At 45.9% G+C, this 18302-nt stretch overlaps 1 protein-coding gene across 1 annotated transcript; it reads left to right on the forward strand.

Moving 5' to 3' along the window:
• Window positions 1-1969: 1969 nt before the first annotated feature.
• On the forward strand, window positions 1970-18130 carry pogzb (pogo transposable element derived with ZNF domain b). Its single transcript, XM_051956387.1, is given in 26 exon segments — window positions 1970-2408; window positions 3399-3517; window positions 3598-3678; window positions 3828-3948; window positions 5725-5936; window positions 6091-6219; window positions 6373-6440; window positions 6521-6539; window positions 6542-6669; window positions 7337-7426; window positions 7429-7507; window positions 7557-7757; window positions 8179-8320; window positions 8413-8533; window positions 13662-13865; window positions 13867-13971; window positions 13973-14270; window positions 14273-14311; window positions 14314-14437; window positions 14439-14531; window positions 14533-14676; window positions 14678-14811; window positions 14814-15095; window positions 15184-15220; window positions 16241-16482; window positions 16485-18130. Coding segments are annotated over 25 exon segments (4854 nt in total). The 5' UTR covers window positions 1970-2408; window positions 3399-3402.
• Window positions 18131-18302: the final 172 nt, after the last annotated feature.

Raw genomic sequence — 18302 nt, forward strand, 5'->3', positions numbered from 1 at the left:
GTTTAACTCCGCCCGCATAGCGCAGTTGAACCTCAATGGAGGCGGAGCTAAACGTTTAACTCCGCCCACGTTGAGCCACGCCCCGATCTGCGGGCTGCAGTCAGGGGTACTTGGCTGAGGTACCTTAGCACCAGTGGTGTAGTCTACGTGATACGCAGGTATACGCTGTATACCCACTCGAAAATTTTCCAAATTCCCGTATACCCACTTAAAAATGTGCAAAGATAGATATACCCAGGGGTAACGGGCAACCCAGAAACAGTGGTCATGGGTTCGAATCCAGCCAAGGGACCGGGAAGGACCTTTGCTGCAGGTCCTTCCCCTATTCTTCTACTTACTTTCCCTGTCTCTCTCCACTGTCCTATATAATAAAGGCAAAAAAAGAAATACTTGAGTTCAGTAATACTTGCATACTATTGAAAGCTCTGCATTCAAAATAATAATAATTAGAGGCATTGTGGTAATGATTGCATTATTTATTGGGTTGGATTTATTTAAGTGATCCTTATAATTTTCTAAACTAGTCTAAATCTAAATAAAGAAAACCACCTTTATGTCAGGATTTCAATATTTTACATTAACTATAAATCTTCCCCCTATAATTTCTCTAATTTGAAAATTGGGTTGTATTACTTTTCCACTTTCTGTGTTTTTAATACCGATATTACTTTATTTAGTCAGATGTCCTTTTAAATTGACTCCGATGTGCCATCACATACATTTGTATAGAGGTGTTCTAACATTAAAATTATTTTAAAGGCCAAATATCAAACATGGGTTGACTCTGGCTTCCTAAATGTGCACATTGTCTGTTTTTGTTTGTCATGTGTGACTATAGACTGTATAATAAGTATTCCAAAGAAGATAAAGATTATTATATAGTCTGTGTGTGAGTTCACTCTCTTTGGATTTAGGGATGGGTTTTGAAGTGACGTCATGCTGGGACATGGTGAAAAGACTTTTTCTTTGCAATGTTTTACTTTTTATAGACAAACTGATTATTTGGCTAACACAGGAAACAACAGTTAAATCATTTGATAATTTAAAAAAAAAACAGTTCCAGCTGTAGTTGTAAAACTGTATACAACCAGATTGTTTGTCTATTAATTTGTTAATAAAGAAGTGCAGTCTGACTGTTTTATTTTTGGTTCAGTGTTTGTTGAAAAAGGTCATTTGACTCAAAATGAATTTCAGATTAGTAATTAATTAATTAATTTTAAAAATTTAAACAGCAGGAGCTTTAATTCATTAAAATCTTTATCTGGTCATTTTTAAAATCTCATTTAGTTTATTTAACTCATAAATAACATTTTGTAAAACTTTTAAAACTTTTATTAAAATTGATTACTCAACTGGCTGCACAGTGGAGTAGTGGGTAGCCCTTTTGCCTTGCAGCAAGAAATCCCCGGTTCAAATCCCGGGCTGGGCCTGGGATCTTTCTGCATGGAGTTCACATGCTCTCCCTGTGCATGCGTGGGTTTTCTCCGGGCACTCCGGCTTCCTCCCACAGTCCAAAAATATGCTGAGGTTAATTGATAACTCTAAATTACCCGTAGGTGTGATTGTTTGTCTGTATATGTAGCCCTGCGACAGATTGGCGACCTGTCCAGGGTGTCCCCTGCCTTTGCCTGAGTCAGCTGGGATAGGCTCCAGCACCCCCCGTGACCCTAATGAGGATAAAGCGATGTATAGAGAATGGATGGATGGATGTTTATTGTGTATCTTATTTTGTGTGTGTGTGTGTGTGTGTGTGTGTGTGTGTGTGTGTGTGTGTGTGTGTGTGTATCAGCAGATTATTTGTATGTCAGTGTATTAAAGACAATCCGGCTGTTTCATTATTTCTGTTCAGTGTTTGATAAAAGGTAAATTAACTCTACTTGAACTCAAATTAATTTAGTATTTGTTGTTTAATGAGACAAACAGCAGAAAAACTTCAGTTATTAAAACTTTATTTTGTAAACCTTGTCACTTTTGGCTTTAGAGTTCAGATTTGACGTCACTTGGCTCCGCCTCTTCACAAAACAACAAAAACAAAATGGCGGCATGGCCCCTGAGCACCTGCTGTTTTTGTGCCTCCTGGTCTCGGTTCTGACCGCCCAGTGAGTCTGCCGGTGCGGCTCCGCTTCTCGTCTCGTCAGTGAGGTTCACCGGAGCATTATCGGCCGCTGCAGAGGTTCAACTGCCTCCAGTCTGAAAACCCGCGGTGCAGAGCCGTACTTCTAGAAGAATTTTCAACGACCAATCAGAGGCAGCGCTGCCTGAAGAGGAAGTTGCGTAACATCCTTGCAGGCCAATCTGCGGCTCTGACTCGGACAGTGGGGGGAAGACCCGCCCTCTGCTATCGAACCAGAGAACGCCTGGCGAAGAACCGAGCTTCTAAGAACCCGTCCGAGGCTCTCCGGCAGCAGGTAAGACCCGCCCGGTCCCGGCCTGGCTCGGCCCGGATTACCACGCAGACCCGGTAAACCAACGGCCCGGAAGCCTCATGTGTGGGGCAGCGAGCTGCTGCCGGCGGGGCGGTGCAGGCAGGCAGGCAGGCAGGCGAGGAATCAAACACACTGTGGCGGGCTGAGATGGGCTCCACGTTCGCTCTGTGTTCACCGTGACCCGGTGCAACCGGTTTACCGGTGCTCTCTGACGCTTCTGTGCCGTCTGGAGGAGAAGTTTGCTCCAGCCGGGACAGACACGCTTCAGGCGGGTTTAAAGAAACACAAAGCTGTGGGAGCAACACCCCAGCGGTCGTAGTTGGTACTGCACACCTGAGGCCATTTAAATCCAACTTTATTGAGCTCTGCGGGACAAACACTGAATAAAGTTTAGTTTCAACCAAAACATCATGATGCCTTATGTTCAGTTCGTTTATCACTTAGATTCATTAATCTTTTGTCATGTGATAAATGATTGGCGCTGAAACCAGCAAATGTTCAAACACATATTTTCAATTGATTTTCAAAATTCTCTATGTTAAACATAATATTTATAATGTCCAGATTTTATATAGAAAGCTGCTGACTGTCCACTAAATAAACTGCCTGTGTGTATAAGCTGCAGCTACTGACTGTTAATGTAATCACCAACTCTTCTGACATTCAGTTTGAAATAATTAAAACAGTCTGAATTCAGTGATTTTAGCTTCTTCAGAGGGGATATTTTCTGGTTTCTGTCCTCCCCTATGACAGTAAACTGAAGATCTTTGGACAAGACAAGACGTCAGCCTTTGAGTGCAGCTTCATGTTCTAATGAAGGTCATGTGATACACTAGAAAGCTGCTCAGTAGACACTTGATCTGTTTCTTGGAACAATTCAAACTTTTCAGGCTGCTAACATTTTCTTTATGATGATGATGGTGATAATGTAGGACAGAGATCATCTATTGGTTCTTGTGGTGGTTTCCATAGAAACATGGATACAGAGCTGTTCATGGAGTGTGAGGAGGAGGAGCTGGAGCCATGGCAACAGGTGGACGACAGCGTGGAAGAAGACGAGATGGACTTTATGGACAACTACGGCGAGCCAGGTGAGACATACAGACATGCTGTCTGTCTGTCCTCCGTGACAGTGTCCTCTCAAAGACTCACTCTGTTGTCTGTTTCATAGTGGAGGATTCGCCGTCTCCTCTTCCTGCCTCTGAGACTCCGCCCCCCAGGGACTCCTCCACCCGTCACCCTGCTCCAACAGGTATCTGTGTGTGAAACAAAGAGACACAAAACAACAGTCTGACACAACGAAATACTAAAAGGACAAAAAGATGTAAAACCAATACAAGCGAGGAAAAACGTTATTTGTGGGCCTCAGCTTCAGGTAAATATTTGTTTATTGGTCCTCAGCCTCCCCTCCTGTGCAGATCATCTCGTCCTCTGTAGCTCCTCGTCTTCCTACGATCATCACCAACCTCCACCACCCCCCGCCTTCCTGCTGCCTCCTCACCTGCTGTCTCGGCTTCCGCCCCTGATGGCTCAGGCTCCGCCCCTCATCCTGACGCAGACAGCAGGTGGAACGTTTCTCCTTCCAGCAGCACCCGGAACCGGCAATGCCCAACCCATCCTCCTGACCACACAGGTACACAAAACAAACGACTTTCTATTTCCTACTGACTGCGTTCGATTTATTGATCTGAAATGAGGTCACTGTGAGGTCATGTGTTCTCAGGGCTTCCCGGTGATGAACTCTGCACTCCTCTGCTGCTTAACTGCAGGGTCAGACAGTGCACCGCTCACACTGATCCAGTGTAAGTTACCCGACGGTCGCACCCATTAATTGATCAGGAAACCTGATCAAATCATTGATCCCAGCTGGTGTGTTTTCTCCACAGCGCCATCACTTGGTCAGCTGGTCCGGCCTAGTGTGGGTGGTGTCCAACGTCCTCCCCAGGGTCAGAACATCCAGACCCGACCGACTGCCATGCAGCTGCCCGCTACGTTGACCATCCGAACTGGCACGACAGGACCTGGTCAGAGTGCTGCAGTCTGAGGGGCAGGGCTCAGGCAGCCACTCACACTGACTCACTGACTGATGTTCTTGTTTACAGTTAACCTCCAGGTGGACGCAGGTGGCAAAACCAGCACCCTGAAGCTCGCAGGTGCCCCCACCCTCCCCTCTGGTTCTGCCAATGGAGTCACCAGAGTCACCACGTTCAGCAGCGGTACCACTGATCAATACACCAATACTTTGATTACAGAACATCTCAGACTGAGTTCTACTGTCTCTTCTGATGGAACCAATTCAGTTCCAGATATCCAAAGTTGTTTAAATCCATCCACTGGACTTTGAGAAAGTTCCTTGAAAACGTTTCAGATGATGTCTGATATCGTCTGACATCACATGATGTCTGAGACATCATCTTTCGCCGATTTACAATCAGGTCCTTTCAAAACTCCCCAAAAAAACTACTCAGCAGAATGACTCGTGAGGTGGCTCATGCTAATGAACACCATTAGCATACGAGGGCTCGGTGAAACTCGCATTTTAATGAACCCCATTGCACTCCCTGACTCCGGCGACCATCGTTGAGGAGCCAGATGGGTCTTGCCAATGGTCATTGGAATATGAATAGCACTGACCACACCTCACAGAGGTTATAAGCTGAGGGAACTCCAACCACCAACAGAACTGAAGAAGCCTCTTGGATGAGAGGTGAAACATTTTCAGGGAACTTTCTTAAAGTCCGGTGGATTGATTTAAACAACTTTGGATAACCATGACCTGGATGAATGAGAACTACACAGACTTCAGTCCCAGTTTAATACCATGAGCTGATCATCAAATACTCACTGATATTGCAGAGGTCCACTAGTGATATTTTTCATAACTACGTGTCACAATAATTCAAACTAAACACACAAAATACTTTCAGTGTTTCCCTGGGTTGAAATGGCTGTGAGGCGGTGGGTGTAGGCAGGGCCAACGGGGGGGACCTGCAGGTTCATGAGTTCATGTGTTTCAGACAAACTGATGGAGTCTGAGGAGAAAATCATGAATCTGTTGACTGAAACATCAGCTCAGAACAACTGAACACTGTGATCAATAAATGTTATTGATTAATCCATTATTGATTGAAGTTGTTGCTGTTTTGGAAAATCACAATTAATCAACATCCACAACTTCGCACCACAAAACTGTGTGAAGAACAAACAGGGATCTGTTTAAAAGCAGCTTGATTGGAATCACAACAAACCCAGATCAAAAGTGTGACTGCATTAAGTTTCTCTGTACCTGGTCTCTCAGCTCCTGGCTCCACCCCCTCCGTCATCATGACGCCCACTGTGACCTTAGCACCGACCTCCAACTCCCGAGGGTGGTGATGAGCGTTGAGGAGTTCTACTACGGAACCTACAAAGGCGACCTGAGTCTGAGGAAGCCACTCCCACTGGGCATCAAAGCCTCCACCTTCACCTGCCAGATCTGCATGCACCTGGCAGAGAACAACCTGAGGTGTGGCCACCGAGCACCTGAACATTTGGACACACTTGAATACACCTGGACTGCTGGATGAAGGTGTTGTCTGTGTTGACCTGTTGTGTGTGTGTGTGTGGTGTGTCATGTAGGTTGATGCAGCACATGCTGCAGCACTCAGAGCTGCTTAGTGAGGAGGAGACGATGAGAGGAAGTGCTGCAGGTACTGTTACCGACAGTTCTCATCTCCAGCTCAACTGCAGAGCCACCAGGAGCAGGTGCATGGCCCCACCTCTCCTCCTGTAAGAACCACACCTGCCTCACACACCTGAGAAACGCATCACAAGAGAGTGTTGTGGACTTGTTGGTCCTGAACTCTGACTGTTTGGTCTCAGTTTGACATTTATCTTTTCAAGATCTGACCTGCTCTCACCTATCTCTCTTTCTAGGTATGTGTCGTATTTGTGAATGGGCGTTGAGAACGAGCCGGCTTCTTGAACCACATGAAGTCAAACCACAAACCGGGTGAGATGCCGTACGTCTGCCAGGTGAGTCCTGACCTCTGGCTTCTGTTGGTGCTCGTTCTCAGGTGTCAGTCTTAACTCAGGTGTGACAACGTTTCTTGCAGGTGTGTTCGTATCGCTCGTCCTCTACTCAGATGTCCTGCAGCACTGTCGGCCAGATTCCACAGAGAGTCTCGCTTCCTGCTGTGTGTGTTTCTGTCTGAAGGTGACCAGAAACCCAATCAGCTACCAAGAGCACCTGCTCCGACACCAGGTAATCACCTGTTCAGACACCAGGTAATTATTTGTTGCTTGGTTGAATTGTTTTCCATTACAATACTTTAATAGATTAAAAACATATTAATTGATGAGACAGAACATGAGACCCTGCCTGCAGACCAGCTGTAACACCTGTTTGTTTCAGCAGGTGGAGCCTCTTAACTGTGTAATGAGATGGAGTTACAGTCAGAATGACCAAAATCAGAGACAGAAAACATTCCTTTGATTATTGTTTTTACAAAAATGTGAAAACCTGGAACATGTCCAGAACAAAAAATGTTGTTCTCCACAAGCTATAGATAACTATTTAACTATTTCCCCGTTTCCAGCCTCTACAAACTTTCTCTAAATTCTTTATGATTTTGCATCTACTGGATGTTTATTTTTATCTATTTGTTTATTTTTAATATAAAGTACATTTGAAACCTGAAATTTAATTTACAATTGATTAACCTTTTTCTTTACTTTAACTGTTCTTTCAAATTCTTTATGTAACTGAGCTGATTTTATAGCCAATATTAAGTGTCAGTGACAGTATTTAATTGATTATTGATTTGAAAACATGGTCGACTATCTGCTAAGGAACCTGTTTATTAATTACATCTGTGGTTGAACACTTGGACAGTAATTCTTTGGTTTTAATTCTGTCCTCTGTGTCTCAGATAAACCAGGCCTTCCACTGCAACCGCTGTCGGCTTCAGTTCATCTTCCTGAAGGACAAAATGCAGCATAAACTGGAGAACCATCGCCAGGCTTCCGCCGACCTGCTCGGTTGGAGGGACTGCCGCCAGGGTCAAAGGTCAGGCCCTGCCTCTCCTCCACCTATTACAGGTGTCAATGCTTTAGCCACAACATCGTAATTATGGGTCCGTGTGTCTCCAGGTGACCATCCGGACATATGGGAAGATCCGGCCGATGATGACATCAGCAGGGAGCCGCCTCCTCCAGAGCCCCGTCTCCATCATCTCAGCCAATCAACATCAAGACAGAGGTTGCAGAGGTCGCCAATCCAGAGGAGCAACGTGATCTCCAATCACCACGATCCCCAACCAAGAGACCAATCAGCCGCAGCCGAGTCCACAGGTAAGTCCAGGTCACAGGTTGAAAACTGTGATGTTTGTCCAATAGGTGGCACCAGATGACAGATCATGTTGTGATCTAAATCTGAAGGATTTTCTTTCTGTTCTACTGTTTGATGTTCCACTGTCATGCATTCCACTTTCAAGTGTTCTTTTCAACTGTCAAATGTTCTGTTCTACTGTCAATCTTTTGTTTTGATGTCAGGTGTTCTCCTCTCAGGTGTTCTACAATCAGGTGTTCTTTTCAACTTTAAGATGCTCTGTTCTACTGTTAGTGTTCTTCTCTTCTGCCAGATGTTCTCATGTCAGGTGTTCTACTGTCAGGCATTGTTCTGTCAGGTGTTTTGTTCTACTGTTGGATGTTCTGCGATCAGGTGTTTCTACTGTCAGGTGTTCTTATGTGGGAACCGTTCCTCCCCTGCCAGGTCAGGTGATTCAGACAGTTGGTGTGCTTGGAGTGTGGAACCGAGGCATCGGACTTCTCAGCCACTACCCGACCCACGTCCACTGCCTGCTGTGTCCTTACAGCAGCTGCTGCTCCAGAGCCTACGCTGCCCACATGATCAAGTTAAGAACCGATCAGCATCATTGACCACTGATTGATTAGATCTCAGACAGGTTCAGCTGATCGATCCATGTCTGACGTTCTGTGATTGCAGCCACCACATTCGACGATCCAAAGACAAAGTCCTGCCCCTGCACAAACTGCCCCTCCCTGGTGAGACCCAATTAGCATTATTGATCTGTTCAGTTTTAGTCTATCTTGTCTGTCGCCTCCCCTGAGGTTGTGTCTCTTCATGCTGTTGTGTCTCTTCATGCTGTTGTGTCTCTTCATGCTGCTGTGTCTCTTCATGCTGCTGTGTCTCTTCATGCTGCTGTGTCTTTCATTGCTGCTGTGTCTCTTTATGCTGTTGTCTCTTCATGCTGTTGTGTCTCTTCATGCTGTTGTGTATCTCTTAGGGATGTGCGGACGAGTCGTTTAATCGGTTAATTGTCGACTCATTTATGAAAACGGTTAGTATTTTACTAGTCGGTTAAACGCTAGTGTGCCCCCCCCCCTCCCCCTCCCCCTCCCAGCCACGCTTCGCGGCCCCGGGTCCCGACCGTGCGCACCATGCAGCTCTACGCTCGGCCGTGCGCCGCACACTCGTCCCGTCTGGGCTACCTGGTTGATCCTGCCAGTAAGCATATGCTTGTCTCTTTTTTCAACCCCGCTATCCCCCTCATCATTAGCGGTGTTTTTGACCACTCCAGCTACACCACCACGTCCCTTCCTGCCACCCCGAAGCAAAGCATCGGCTCCACTATGTGCTGCTTGGACTGTCATGGCGCACCGACCCGCTGCCGTTACGCACAGACGCAGCGGCACTTTCTGTCTCAGTGGACGACTGAACATCTTCATCAGAGGGTGAATATTCCTCTTCAGAATATGAGTAAGCCAATACTTGACAAAGTACTTTGTCAGCGTTGACCAGACCTCTCGGTACGGTGAGTTTTCTCACTCTAAAATGTGCCGTCTTGCGCTCTGATACGCTCGACAGTGAGTCTCGTCTCCTCGGTTTTCAAACTCTGTAAACTCCAAAACTTTGCATGAAAACACGCCCACAACTGATGCTCAGATTGAAGTTCCAGATGTCCGCCATCTCCTGGTGTACAGTACATGAGGCACATGAGGCCAGTATATTTGAAGCTATGGCTTGTTATGTCAGCAATGTTGCTTGTGGCAATATTGCGACTTTGGCGCTTAAAGGGTTAAATTGCAAGTTCAATACAAATTTCCGAACCGACTAGTCGTTAATTTTATTGGCGACTAGTCGGTTCGGAAATTAGTCGAAATCCCATCCCTAGTATCTCTTCATGCTGTTGTCTCTTTATGCTGTTGTCTCTCTTTATGTGTTGTCTCTTCATGCTGTTGTCTCTCTTTATGCTGTTGTCTCTTTATGCTGTTGTCTCTTCATGCTTGTTGTCTCTTTATGCTGTTGTCTCTTCATGCTGTTGTCTCTTTATGCTGTGTCTCTTCATGCTGTTGTCTCTCTTTATGCGTTGTCTCTCTTCATGCTGTTGTCTCTCTTTATGCTGTTGTCTCTCTTTATGCTGTTGTCTCTTTTATGCTTGTCTCTCTTCATGCTGTGTCTCTCTTCATGCTGTTGTCTCTCTTCATGCTGTTGTCTCTCTTCATGCTGTTGTCTCTCTTCATGCTGTTGTCTCTCTTCATGCTGCCTTGTCTCTCTTCATGCTGCCTTGTCTCTCTTCATGCTGCCGTTGTCTCTCTTCATGCTGCCTGTCTCTTTCATGGCCTGTCTCTCTTCTCTTCATGCTGCTTGTCTCTCTTCATGTGCCGTGTCTCTCTTCATGCTGCCGTGTCTCTTTATGCTATGGCTCTCTTCATGCTGTTGTCTCTCTTTATGTTGTTGTGCTTCTGCAGTGTGTTCCTGCCTGCGGTGTTCTCAGTGTGACTTCAGGCCTCAGACTGCTGATCAGATGGCCGATCACCTGCTAGTAAACCCGGATCACGACAGCGCCACCTGCTACCCACGGAGTAAGACTGCACCACAACACCCACACAACTATGACACAATAACACACATACACCTGAGCGGTCAGAGGTGATTTATCAACCTGACGTTCTCTTGGTCAGTCTGAGTCAAATCAGACAGAATCGGGAAACCTATTCCTCCACCGTCTCGGATTCTCTTTCCTTATTTGTGATTTGGAACCCAACTAAGTTCTCTAAAATATTTGGTTTGAAGTTTGAGAGTTTCAAGTTGTCAGATCTGTGCTTTCAGTGTTTTCCCATCAGAAATTGGTGTTCATAGGGGTCCAGATGTTAGTGTTATGTGCAGAGTTACAAGCTGCTTCATGTTGTCTTAGTGTGAAATTTAGCAACATATGAGGCTGATTTTGCCCTACTTCAACATATAAACACCTTCAGGTTTCAAGTCAAAATATGCTACAACTGGAACCTTGTCTTGTCAAACTTTCCACACATCAGATTCTATCGATGTTAGAGCCTCAAAAGTTGGTGAAATGTCGACCAAAGACTGTATTTTTGTGGAAATATGGATCCTTTCAGACATACACATTTGCATCAGGCACAAGACCAGTAAAGTCTGAACATTTTGCACTTCATTCCATTTTCAAGATCAAATAATTAAAAATGTGTTCTCTGCTGGATCAATTCAGTTATTCTGAGCTGACGAAACTACTCTGTCTGTTCTCACAAGACTGTTTGTTTTATTTCTGGAGATACTGAACCCTAAAAATTGCTTCACAGTTCTCTTTGTTTTGATGAAAATGCAGAAATTCTCAGGTCTGAAAACTCATGAAATTTTCTATATATCTTATCCAACCAACTTTGGATCCGAAATACCAAATCAGTAAATATAACATTTTCCTGGATTCTGCCTGATCTGACTTAGCTGCCTGATGTCCCAGACATTTCCTGGTGGAGTCTAGAACAGTTTCTCCTCTGACAGCGTCAAGCTGTGCAGCCAAAATAAACACAAGCGACCAGAAGAAAGGGTCAGAGAAGGAGTAAACAGCAGAACAATGTGTTTATACGAAGGGGAAGTTTAACTCCGATTAACCACAATCTGAACCCTCTGAACTCACCTGCTTCCTGAGGGGAGTTGTCTCTTCTTGGTCAGTTTTCATCTCCCCTCTGTCGTTTTGTATCATGTTTGGTGAGTTGTATCTTACTTTTGTTTGTCTCCAATATACTACAGAATATTTTACGTTTTACAACCTTTACAAACTTAATCTTTCTACTCTGCACATCAGCTGCAGAAAGATGTTTTACCATTCTGAATGTACGCTCCTGGTCAAAAGTTTTAGAATGCCCTAATTTTTCCAGTTTTTAAATGAAATTCAAGTGTTTGAGCCCAAATGAAATAGCTTGAAATAGTACATAGGTAAGTCATGAACTGCCAGAGGTTAAAAAAGGTAAGGTTGCCCAAAACTGAAAATAATGTACATTCAGAAGTACACAAAATACCTTTTTCAGGGACCAAGAAATGGATTAACAACATAAAGCTGTTCTGCAGCAATGGAGGTTGATCAAGCCTTGAAAGTTGGCGTTTCCAAATCCTACAGTAGTCCCAACTTTTCTTGATTACTTACAACCCCCTCTGTCTGCATTAAAGTAGTGTTGGAAAACACCGTGGCTCCATACCATTCAGAGAAATATTGACCAGTATTGCAGAAAGTAGTGTGTTGCTATGAAAATGGTGAGGAAAAGGAAATTAAAATAGAAGAGAGACAGACCATCATAACACTTAAAAATGTAGATCTTTCCTACAGAGAAATTGTAAAGAAAGTCAAGGTGTCAGTAAGTACAGTTTTCTTCACCATCAAAAGGCTCAGAAACTGGAGGAAACTCTGACAGGAAGAGGTCTGAAGACCCAAAGTCACAACAGAATCAGAAGACAAGTGTTGTGAGAGTCAACAGCTTGGTGATAGGAGCTCACAGGACAACAGCTTCAATCACAGCTTAAAAGTGGTCGAGTAAGAAGTCTCAGTTTCAACTGTGGAGAGAAGACTTGGAGTTGCAGGTTTGACAGGTTGAGTTGCTGCAAGAAAGTCATTGCTAAGATGTCACAGTAAGAAAAGAGGCTTGTCTGGAAACTGAAACACCACCAATGAACACTGGAGACTAGAAGAAGGTGTTATGGACTGATGAATCCAAATCTAAAATCTTGGTTCATCATCCAGGATTGTTTTTATGCTGTCAAGTAGGAGAAAGGATGGTTCCTCAGTGTGTGACATCAACTGTCTAATATGGAGGAGAAGTGTGATGGTTTGAGGCTGTTTTGTTGGATTCAGTAGGTGACTTGTACAGAGTGAGAGGAACCCTGAACCAAAACGACTACCACAGCATTCTGCAGTACCCTCTGGTATGTTCCTATTTGTTCAGGGGTCATCCTACAGCAAGATAATGACCCAAAACATAAGTCTATGCCAGAACTACCTCATGGAAAAGATCAAGATGGAAAGCTTGAAAACATGGAGTGGCAGCACAGTCTCCAGATTTAATCCCCATGGAGCTGGTTTGGGATGAAATGGACAGAAGAGTGAAAGAAAAGCAACCTACAAGTTCACACAATTATGGGAAACTCTGCAACAGAGTTTAGGAAGAACTTTCTGAAGAATATTTGATTTGGAAAGAATGCCATGAGTGTGTTCAGCTGTTACATCTGCCAAAGGTGGCAATTTTGAGTTAGAATAAATATTTTGATTACATTTGGTTTTTTAAATTGACTTTTTTAACTTCATTTTTATCTGTTATATGCTTTCATTTAATGATACATTAACGTGCATAATTTCCAATAAAAGCTGGAAAAATTGAGGTGTCTACAACTTATGATTGGTAATATATCTTCTTGTAGAACTTCAAGAAAAAAACAACTGCCCAGTTGCCTTTACTGAGCCTTTAGAATGTTCTGTGAAAACATTTTTTTGACAAAATGTATAGACGTTTTGAAGACAGACACATGCTTTGTAACTAATTTTGGGGTTCAGAGGGTTAATGTTGGTTGATTTTCAGTCCTGTTCATCCTGACAGGAACATTGTCTGCTGTGCTGAGTGCAAATTTTAGTTTGTGCTGAAATCTGAATCTTCCTGAAACACTCACATGTATGATCATCACAATATTTGGCTTTGGTATTGATTTTGTTGAAACGCTGGATTTCAAGTTGTTAAAACCTGTCCCTTGTTTTTCTTTCAGCCTACACCGAACTGGACATTCAGTCTGCACATGAAGACTGAGTTCTGCAAAAGATAGGAACCCGAGAAGGACCAGACATACTGATGACTCCGGAGTCAGCGGATTGTTGGAAGCGTCAGTAGAGAGCAGCGAATCCTCCATCCTGCCACTTCACAGAACCAGTGGTCCAAACCACTGCTGTCTAGGAACAGCGATGCTCTAGACTTCTTACCTGCTCTTCCCTGCCAGCGCTCATTGAGCTCATCACCAAGGAGACCAACTCCCATGCTAAGACCTGCCAGTTCTTGGACGCCAGCTATTCAGACTGGGTCCCTGTCACCACCCATGAAGTTAAACGCTTCATCGGCCTAGTGATCCTGATGGGGATCCAGAACCTGCCCGACCCCTCGCCACTACTGGTCTTGGAATCACTACGACACAGCTGCACCTTTCTACCGTGCCATGAGCTTCAAGCGCTTCAAGCAGATCGCCACCAACATCCGCATGGGACAGCTTTGCCACCATGTGAATACTGCGGCACGGGCAACACCTGGCGACTCGCTGCCACATCTCAAGGCCAATGCTGAACATCATGATGGAAGCCATGTGGAGCACCTACCAGCCGAACTGCTGCCTGACCATTGACCGAGCGCTGCTGCCCAGCCTGGAGAGGAAGAGTTCCACCTGAAGGGAAACCCAAAAGACGCAGCCTCAGGTGTGGGTTGCTCTGTGAATCCAAGTTGGTTATTGCACCGCTTTTTTATCCAGGTGGGGCAGAAGGTGGGACAGAGGTGGCTTCACAGTGGTGCCAGAGCTGGTGAAGGTCTGGAGGGCAAACACCACCAGCTCTACCTGGCCGTTCGCTCACATCAATCCCGCTCATGCCAGAAGCTCCTAGGTCAAACATTTATGCTTCCAGCTCTTCCCTCCACCTAATCCATCCTTCCCCGAGGCTGTGGGATGAAGGCCAGCTTGAGAAGCCTGAGACTTCCTGCAGAGGCAGTGTGGCCCCTGTTGGTCATCGTTTGGAGGGACACCAAGGAGATGGGCTGTCTTTCAACGAACGCAGCGCCAGGTGACCGACACTGTTTGGAGGCGGTCTCAGACCAAAGTAGGTGGGCTGGACCCATTGACCGCCCAATGGCCTTCCGCCTCCTGCAGGAGAAACATGCGAGGCGTCGACATCTGCAAGCAGCTGCTGGCCTGTAACCCACTGGAGGAATCCACAGGATCGACACTGGCGCAGCCTTCTTCTGTTTCTGGTCAACCTGAGCATCGTCAATGCTTTCATCATGCTGCGGGAGAGCCGCAAGGAAAACCCACCCGCCTGGGTGCAGGACGGTCTTTTCACTCAGGTCAACTTCGCAAGCGTCTGGCAACCAACTTGTCAAGTGCTCCCAGAAATACTTTGAAACCATGGAGATTGCTAGCAACCGCAGCACAAGGACAGAACGTTGGGTGACCCCAGCAAAGAGAGACACAGAATGGCGAAGTTAGCAGCATCTCAAGAGGTGCAAAGAACTGCAACACGAAGAGCGTCCGTCGCGAGAGTGTGTACGGCTGCATCATCTGCAAGGCCAACCTGTGCAAGCAGCCAAGCTGTTTCTGGGAATTTCACGGCCTGTCACCTCTCAACAAAGGTCAGTGTTTCACACAGTCACTCAAAAGCAACTTGCTTTAATACGGCAATACTTCACACAACTAAAGATGTGTTGATGTTTTCAACAGGACCAACAAAAGTCGGATTTCTCAAGGATAGACTAAGGTAATTGATTACCAGTGATATGTTATTTTTTTTATTTTTTATGCATTGTTTGTAAGAATTAACCTTCGTACAGCAGGTTTGAAGGGTGGGTTCTTTTTATTTCTAACAATTTTAAACTTTCTGATGGTCCTTGAAATAATCACAGGAATACTAACCAAGTCTGCAGTTAAAAATTGCGACTATTTCATCAAAATTATTTTATTCTAGGTGACAAATTTTAAAATTCACCAAAATAGACTATTTGCTGAATCCAAATTCTGTAAAACCAGAACGTCTTCCCTCGTGGTTCCGACTGATTCTCCATGACTAACTCAAACTGTGAGCTCATTAGAGAGAAAAAGTCTGTTGCTGAAAACATGGAAATGGTTCAATACAGGGGGTCCTCCACTTACGTTGGAGTTCCGTTCCTAGAGCCCAATGTAAGTCAATTTTCGACATAAGTCGGAACGCCAGTGAAAATGCAAAGCCGTCTGTCAACATGATATTCATCGATTCTTCGGAAAAGTCATATGAAATTACTAATGACTTTCATGCATGTATGAGTAATTTTACAAGAAGATAACAGAATATGTTGCACTGTTTTTCCAACTTGATCTACTTGATAACGCTTGGGAACCATAATGAAAGGGCAAAAAGTTAGTAAATGTACCAATCCAAGGTGTGGCGTACAACCGGCAAATGTAAACAAAGCCCTCTCAAAGTGCCGCATGATGACGTACTCGTCCGCTCTGTTCACCAACTAGTTCCAAGTGACCAGTTCCAACTAAACGCTGTACGTCGTAAATCGAGGACCCACCCTTAAGCCATTCGGACGTAACGCTGTAGGTCAAAGATGTTGAAAATCGTGGACCTCCTGTATCTACACTATGTGTAGACAACAATGAGGACACATTAGACAGGAGCCAAAAAAATGCGGAGCTCGGGGGTTAAAATTTGCATTGTGTCTTTTGTTTTCATTTGAAGTGGCTGCTGTGGTTTCATATTGACATTAATGTTGTTTGTCTTTTTTGTTTGCTGTAGCGGTGAAGTTGAGGTGGACGAGGTCGACAGCGTGGACCAGACGATGGCTCCTGTGGAGGACTTGGACTTGTCTGATGATGAGAAACTGGACGATCTGGACGACATTGAAGAAAATGACGCTATTAAAGAAGAATTTATCCAAGAAGAGAGAAGTCTGGAGTCTCACTTGCCATCGACAACAAACAGCCATGCCCAACCGGCTGCTATCTTACCCGGGTCTAAAGAGCGGGAGGATTTCCTGACCGCCGGCAGCTGAGGATCGCCCTGTTTGCTTTGTGCGATGGACTCCGTCAGGCCTCAAGGGTGTTTTCCACTGAGACGCAGCAGATCCGGTCATGGCTGAAGGAGGCCAGGAAGCGTCTTAAACAAACCGTGCAGGAAGTCCACAGTGATGGCGAGGACCGCATGGTGGCATGGGTACTGTCCATGCGGGAGCAGCAGCTTCCAATCACAGAAAGCAACCTCTTCCACAAAGTGTCAATGCTGAAGAAGAAGGGAGGCTTCGGCGACAACTTTCGCATTTCGTACGTCTGGGCGGTAAGTTTCCTGCTACAGCGGCGGCTCGGTGTGAGGACCGCTGGCAGGGCTGCGTCTCTGGGTCGCATCCTGCCTTCATCTCTGGACGCCAAGGTCTTGTCCTTCAGACAGTTTACACAGAAGGTCTTCCGTGTCCACAGACTCACAGAAAGCTCTGTGGCTTCCATGGATGAATTGTGCCTCTTTGTGGACGTGAGATTAGCTCAGGACAAGTCCCGATGCTCAGAGGCGCTGGAGTTCACTGGGTCTTCACCACTGGTCACTGTGTACTTGTCGGCACTGGCTGACGGTACTATGCTACCATCTCTGGTGCTGGCTAACCAGCAGGTAGCCTTAAAAACACCGCAAGAGTTCATTATGGTGGAGACGAGCCCAGAGGGACTGCTGGTCGAGGAGGCATTGGATCTATGGACGAACAAGGTTTGGCTGCAGAATCAGTCCGGTCTGGCTCATAAATCAATGCTGGTCCTGGATCGGCACAGGGAGCACCTGGGAGATCAGTTCCTCACTGCTGTCAGTGGGTCTGGCACCCTGCCGGCGGTGATCCCTGGAGGCTGCTCCTTCTGCCTGCAACCGTTGGAGGTCTGTCTGAAGCCGGTGCTGCAGCGCTACCTGCTGGCACGCTGGTCCAAGTTCACCGAAAGAAACCCAAAGGAGCTGGACGAGATCTTACCTCGCCAACTTCAAGCTAACGTGGCTCAACTGCTGGTCGACTGGGTGACTGAGGCCCTGACACACCTGAATAAACTTCAGCAACTGTTGAAGAAGTCATTTGACCTGACAGAACTCCTGCCAAGGTCCAACGACGATGACAAAAAGACAAAGGAGGATGAAATGAGTCAGAAACCAGAGGAGGTTCAGTCAGACCTCCTGAAAGCTCTGACAGAGATCCTGCTGGGAGGTGAACAGGAAGATTCACCTGATCTGCTGGAAATGGAGGATGAAGAGGACGAAGAGGAAGGACAGGAGACAACAGAAGAGACGACAGAAGAGGTACAAAAGAACAAAGATGATGGTCGGAAGGAGGAGAAAGAGGAGAACCAGACAGACGACAGGCAGAAGATGGAGGAGGAAAGGATGGAAACTGAGGAGGAAGGAAGGAGAGAGGACACAGAACAGGAAGTTCAGGAGACAGTGAAGGATGAGGAAGATATGAGGAAGCACAGCGAGGATAAGGAGGACAAACAAATAGTAGCAGAGGACAGTGAGGAGGACAAGAAAGAAACATCAGCAAGGAGAGGCGAGGGACAAGGATCCGTGATCGGGAGAAGACTTGGGAACGAATGGGAGATAACAGTGCAAGAACCGAAACGAAGGCATGGAGGAGGGCAGGACAGGAGGGCAGGACGATGAGGGCGGGACAGAGAGCAGGACGTGGCTCTAACCTTGAGGAGGATGGGACGCGAGAGCAGATACGTGAGGACTGGGACGGAGAGGCAAGGACGCGGAGGATGGGGCGGAGAGCAGGACGGAGGATGGGACGGAAGCAGGACGGAGGATGGGACGGAGAGCAGGACGGAGGATG

The sequence above is a fragment of the Acanthochromis polyacanthus genome, chromosome 12, assembly GCF_021347895.1.
Source record: "Acanthochromis polyacanthus isolate Apoly-LR-REF ecotype Palm Island chromosome 12, KAUST_Apoly_ChrSc, whole genome shotgun sequence".
In the NCBI taxonomy this organism is placed as follows: domain Eukaryota; kingdom Metazoa; phylum Chordata; class Actinopteri; family Pomacentridae; genus Acanthochromis; species Acanthochromis polyacanthus.